Raw genomic sequence first — 6,003 nt, forward strand, 5'->3', positions numbered from 1 at the left:
CCAGATGTTAACTGATGGACTGGAGTGCTGTGGATTACTTGTGGATTATTGTGATGTTTTTATCAGCTCTCGTTCTGACGGCACCCATTCACTGCAGAGCATCCATTGCTGAGACACTGATGCAATGCTGCATTTCTCCAAACCTGATGAAGAAACAAACTCATACCTGTATGGGTTAGGGTATCTCTGCCAGAAGGCCGTCAGCACCTGCTCCCACGCGCTCTTGATGTCGGTCTCGCTGAAGAAGTGCTTCCCCATCATCACGAGCCCAGCAGAGCCCCAGCAACAGAGTCCTGAACAGAGGAACCATCACATCTGAAGGATCAGAGCTTTCACACAGTGAAGTTACTGCATTCATAGACCATGGGATTTACATGCTGAAAAACACTTTTGGTAACACTTTATTTTAAGGTGTCCTTGTTACACATACTTACTATTATAATAACAATTAATTATGCATAATTACATGCAAGAAGCCAAATCCTAACCCTAACCATATAATAAGTACATACTCTGTACGTATATGTATAATTACACTGTAACAAGAACATCTTAAAATAAAGTGTAACCATACTTTTTTTTTCTTTTTTTTTTAAAGTGGCATAAACTGTTACATTGGCGGGAAAATATGGTTGGCATAGTGATATTTTGAAGCGGAAGTGGTTTTAGCAGATAAACCATAGCGCATAACACATGATGGGCTTATTTTAGAGTTCATATGATGATAAAATAATGTTTAATGGCATTAGAGTTTATCTTCCGTAATCCGCTTTAGTGAAGAAATCGAATAGCGTAATTATTAGTCTGATTTAACATAAACTACAGCTTTTAAATACGTAGCTCTGTTTGCTGTATTTATTTTACAACACTGTTATTATCCGTTTATTGCGCAGATAAAGCACAAGCGAGACTAAACAAATGAAGAAAGACGAATAATCCCGAACAGAAGCCGAATGAACACGAACACATATAACAGATTTTCTCGATACATTGTAGCACTCACTGTAATCCTGACGCTCATCTCCGACTTCCGCTGCATTTCCGCCTTCTGCGCATGCGTCAAATCAGCTGTTAATTATTGCTCAGCGATGCTCGAAAATGAGCTGACGCTTTAGTTTAGGGACCAATTCTCACTATTAACTAGTTGCGTATTAGCATGCATATTATAGCATATTGGCTGTTCATATTCTGCATGACCATATTTTAGATCCCTCTATTCAACTCAATACCTAAATTTAACAAGCAATTAATAAGCAGCAAGTAGTGTGTAGTATAGTGAGAATTGGTCCCCAGTGTGACCAAAATATTATTATTTTATTTTTAAAATGTAACTTTGTTAATTAATTGCTAAATGCTACTAATAGTGAGAATTGGTCCCCAGTGTGACCATGCAGTGTTGGGGTGCCTCAAGGACCAGGGTTGAGAACCACAGGCTTAGAACATATTTTCTGGTTGCTATTTTTATTTTCACCACTAGATGGAGACGCGTTTCCACTTTTAAAACTACTCATTCTATACATCTTATATATCTGAGCACTAAATCATGAACACACTCACATACACACTATATAGCATCACACTTTCACTTCTGTAGAAGCAGTGAATATCTATAACGGCCTATTAGCATCATATCATTAATTATATAGCAAAGAAGTTCAGTTAGCTCATATTAATTTGCACGTCCCTTTTTTAAGAGACTTATCTCCACAATTTAGGAAACAACTTCAAATGTTTAACTGATGATGTTGTTTTTACACTAGTAACAGTTCAAACAAATATGTGAATAGTATGTTCATGTATTAGAACTGCGCTCGTGCCCAGGTGAAGGATACATGTGCAAACCCTTCATCATCTTCATCATCCTTCAGTCTGAATCTCATTAGAGTCTCACAGCCTGCAGAGCATCACAGCAGCCGTCTGCATCCACACAAGCCCGTCGACATGAGATCTCACTGCATCTGCATGGTAACAAAACTGTTAGAAGAATGTGAAGAGATAGAGAAGTTGTTTGGAGTGAAGCACAGATGCTAAATAATCTGTGTGCTGCTGTTTCAGGTGTGTTTTGTGCTGTGTGTGTTTGGATGGCATGATCTGGATAACAGTGAATATGACTGCTGGCCGCTGGAAAAACCAGATGAACTCAACATGATCGACTGCGGAGGTGCGTCTCACTTTGAAACTGTTTTCACTTGGAAATTACTAGGACACTTCATGTAATTAAATGGCAAAATGGCATGTAACACATTTGAATTAAACACTAAATTATAAAGCAGAACACCTGAAATAGTTTTTTTTTTTTTTGTAAAATGCACAGCAATCTTTGTTTTATCTTCAACTATTTAAAAAACTGAGAAACCTCATTGTTTTACTGTATATAGTTTTAAAATTAAGATTGTTAAATGTGTTTGCTGCAGCTGGTATAAATTCTCCAAAGTACTTAAAACTACACATATTTTCTTTTGCAACAAATATTGTTGCACAATATAACACATTACTGATTAATTTAATGGTTAACTAATGATTATGGGGAATGATCATGTCCTGCAGCTTTGATTCATTATTATTATTATTATTATTATTTATCACAGATGAATAGAAAGTTAAAAAGAACAGCATTTGTTTGAAATAGAAATCTTTTTTTTATTATTATAAATGTCTTTACTGTCACTTTCAGCACATCAGTTTTCAACATTGATAATAATAAGAAATGTTTCTTGAGCAGAAAATCAGCATATTAGAATGATTTCTGAAGATCATGTGACACTGAAGACTGTTATTATTTTATTTTTTAAAATGTAACTTTGTTAATTAATTACTAAATTTAACTAATAGTGAGAATTGGTCCCCAGTGTGACCAAAATATTATTATTTTATTTTTAAAATGTAACTTTGTTAATTAATTGCTAAATTTAACTAATAGTGAGAATTGGTCCCCACTGTGACCAAAATATTATTATTTTATTTTTTAAAATGTAACTTTGTTAATTAATTACTAAATTTAACTAATAGTGAGAATTGGTCCCCACTGTGACCAAAATGTTATTATTTTATTTTTTAAAATGTAACTTTGTTAATTAATGACTAAATTTAACTAATAGTGAGAATTGGTCCCCAGTGTGACCAAAATATGATTATTTTATTTTTAAAATGTAACTTTGTTAATTAATTGCTAAATGACAGTTTAACAGAGATTCACATAGAAACTGTATTTTACATTTGTTTTTGAATAAATAAATGCAGCCTTGCTGAGCAGAAGAGACCTTTTACGAAAATACATAAATCTTAATCCAATTTGTGTGTGTGTGCTTGTGTACATCCGTGTGTGTGTGTGTGTGTGTGTGTGCTTGTGTACGTCCGTCCGTGTGAATGTGTGTGTGTGTGTGTGTGTGTGTGTGTGTGCGTGTGTGCGCGTGTGTGTGTGTGTGTGTCCGTGTGTGTGTGTGAGTGTGTGTATGTCCGTGTGTGTGTGTGCAGGTCTAGAGATGGCGTGGGTCCTGCGTCCTCCAGAGAAGGTTCTGAGTGGTGAGGATTTCAGTGTCATTTACTCTGTGACCGTCAGAGATGAGTTTTACCAGTGGGCCATCGACAATGACATCTTCATTCACCGGTATCATCATCTTATATCTATAAATAGATAGATAGATAGATAGTGTACTTGTTGTTTTTAAAAAAGTTGTCTTACTGTATGGCTGCTACCTTGGTCAGGTCTGTCTTGTAAAAGAGATTTTAATCTCAATGAGACTTCCTGGTAAAATAAAGGTAAATAAGATAGGTTCAATATTGCTTTATTAATACCTGAAAGTAAATTTGTTAGATAGATAGATCACAGTACTTTAGGACATTTGTTTTATATTACAAGTTATCTAATATGTTGTTTAAATGTGGAAATAAGGCATTATGTAATTACATAAGCACTCATTTGTATATATTTCCAGAACAGAAATCTGGAGTCAGGTTCAAAATACTTGTTTGATTTTGTTGACATATTAGAGTTAAAGATTTTTACTGAGGGGATTTTAGATTCCTCTTTTTATCACTCCATAAATCAGAAAATACTGTCAACAGACAGAAAACAAACACATTTTTGTCATTTTTTTAGAAATGATATGTCATATAAATCAGCCTGAGTGATATATGAACAAACCCCTATATAAAAACCTTCAGATTACAGAGAGGAATAAAACTCTAAGTTTTGGTGTTTGTAAGTGCTGCTGAAGTGGGGAAAAAAATTTCACAGTCTTTAAAAATATGTCTTTTCAGCATGTTTTTAGGAATAATATGTCATATAAATCAGCCTGAGTGATATATGAACAAACCCCTCTATAAAAACCTTCAGATTACAGAGAGGAATAAAACTCTAAGTTTTGGTGTTTGTAAGTGCTACTGAAGTGGGGAAAAAAATCTCACAGTCTTTAAAAATATGTCTTTTCAGCATGTTTTTAGGAATAAAATGTTATATAAATCGGTGTGATGAAATATGAACAAACCCCTCTATAAAAACCTTCAGATTACAGAGAGGAATACAACTCTAAGTTTTGGTGTTTGTAAGTGCTACTGAAGTGGAGAAAAACCTTTTGAAGAAATGGATTGGAATTTAAATCTACAGAAAACAATAGATAAATTGCAATAAAATAAACATTTGAATGTGTATTTAGGATGTTTTATTTCTACTAGTCTGAAAGAACGCTTTATGAAAAACCAACAGCCCAAAGTCTCAAAATTGAGCAATGCATGAAAAAACAATGCAAGTCTCTTCTTTATAAAACTGTCAGTTGTTGAGGGAGCAAATTAAACTAAGAAATACGAGCTCACATCTTGACGTTTAGCTGCTTTAAAGATTGTTTTGTCTTTTTAAACCGTGTTGCAGTATGGAAGTGTGCTGAAGCCAGCCCCAGCCTGCTTGAGAACCACTGAAAGAGTGTTTATTGATAAACTGATATCCATCAGGTCCATCACAGATCCAGCTGAAGCCAGACGCTTCTGTGAGCAGCACGAATGTCCCGCCGACTGGAAGGATGCGAGCGGAGAAAACTGCTGCATCCATCACGCCAACATCCACTCCTGCCCCATGGGATTCATGGTACAAGCAAATGATAAAGCTGCTGAATAAAGATGAAGAAGCAGCTTGAGTCAATGCGGTTTGTGTTGGTTCTGTAGAAACAGGCGGAGGAGAGGATCTGTGGACCCTGGATCCCAGACGACGGTCGGATATTCACTCACACCATCTCCACTTCTGGAAAAATTAGCCAGACCAACTGGAGCGCCAAGGTCACACACACACACACACTCTCACACTCTCTCACACACACACACACACACACACACACACACTCACACACACACGCACGCATGCACACACGCTCACACACAGTCAGACGCACGCACACTCACACTTACACACACTCACGCACACACACACACACACGCACACACACGCGCACACACACACGCGCACACACAGACTCACACACACACACACACTCACACTTACACACTCACACACACACGCACGCACACATGCTCACACACAGTCAGACGCACACTCACACTTACACACTCACACACACACTCACACACACACACACACACACACTCATGCACGCACACACGCACACACACACGCACACACGCACACACACACACTCACACACACTCATGCACGCACACGCGCACACACACGCGCACACACACACACACACACACACACACACACACAGTTTACTGCTGTATGTCAGTGTTGTGATCTGTGTTTTCTGTGATCAGGTGGTGTTGTTTCACGAGGGATTGACGTCTCTCATCGCTCACATCCGTGTGGGAAACATGCAGGTCGCACTGGAGGCCAAGAGCACCGTCCTGCCCGCGATCAGTACTGTATCTGTGTGTGCTTTAGCATGTGTTGAGTGTACACTACCGCTGAAAGCTTTGGGGTGTTTTTTAAGAAATTAATACTTTTATTCATCAAGGATGCATTAAATTGATCAAAAGTTACAGTAAAGACATTTA

At 37.2% G+C, this 6,003-nt stretch overlaps 2 protein-coding genes across 2 annotated transcripts in view; one reads left to right on the top strand and one right to left on the bottom strand.

Moving 5' to 3' along the window:
* LOC107702168 (PRELI domain-containing protein 1, mitochondrial-like) overlaps nt 1–1,071 on the bottom strand; it is an 8,162-nt gene extending 7,091 nt beyond the window's left edge. The window contains exons 1-2 of the mRNA XM_016504411.1: nt 1,004–1,071; nt 167–293 (exon numbers count right to left, since the gene is read on the bottom strand). Of these exons, the coding sequence (XP_016359897.1) occupies nt 167–261 (95 nt within the window). The 5' untranslated portion in view covers nt 262–293; nt 1,004–1,071. The remainder of the gene's footprint in view (nt 1–166; nt 294–1,003) is intronic.
* Nucleotides 1,072–1,450: 379 nt separating this feature from the next.
* Nucleotides 1,451–6,003, top strand: part of LOC107702147 (atrial natriuretic peptide receptor 1) — a 20,372-nt gene continuing 15,819 nt past the window's right edge. Inside the window, exons 1-6 of the mRNA XM_016504387.1 lie at nt 1,451–1,965; nt 2,056–2,161; nt 3,475–3,607; nt 4,948–5,080; nt 5,158–5,268; nt 5,764–5,927. Of these exons, the coding sequence (XP_016359873.1) occupies nt 1,942–1,965; nt 2,056–2,161; nt 3,475–3,607; nt 4,948–5,080; nt 5,158–5,268; nt 5,764–5,927 (671 nt within the window). The 5' untranslated portion in view covers nt 1,451–1,941. The remainder of the gene's footprint in view (nt 1,966–2,055; nt 2,162–3,474; nt 3,608–4,947; nt 5,081–5,157; nt 5,269–5,763; nt 5,928–6,003) is intronic.

The sequence above is a fragment of the Sinocyclocheilus anshuiensis genome, unplaced genomic scaffold (genome assembly GCF_001515605.1).
Source record: "Sinocyclocheilus anshuiensis isolate Anshui unplaced genomic scaffold, SAMN03320099.WGS_v1.1 scaffold1762, whole genome shotgun sequence".
Lineage (NCBI taxonomy): Eukaryota > Metazoa > Chordata > Actinopteri > Cypriniformes > Cyprinidae > Sinocyclocheilus > Sinocyclocheilus anshuiensis.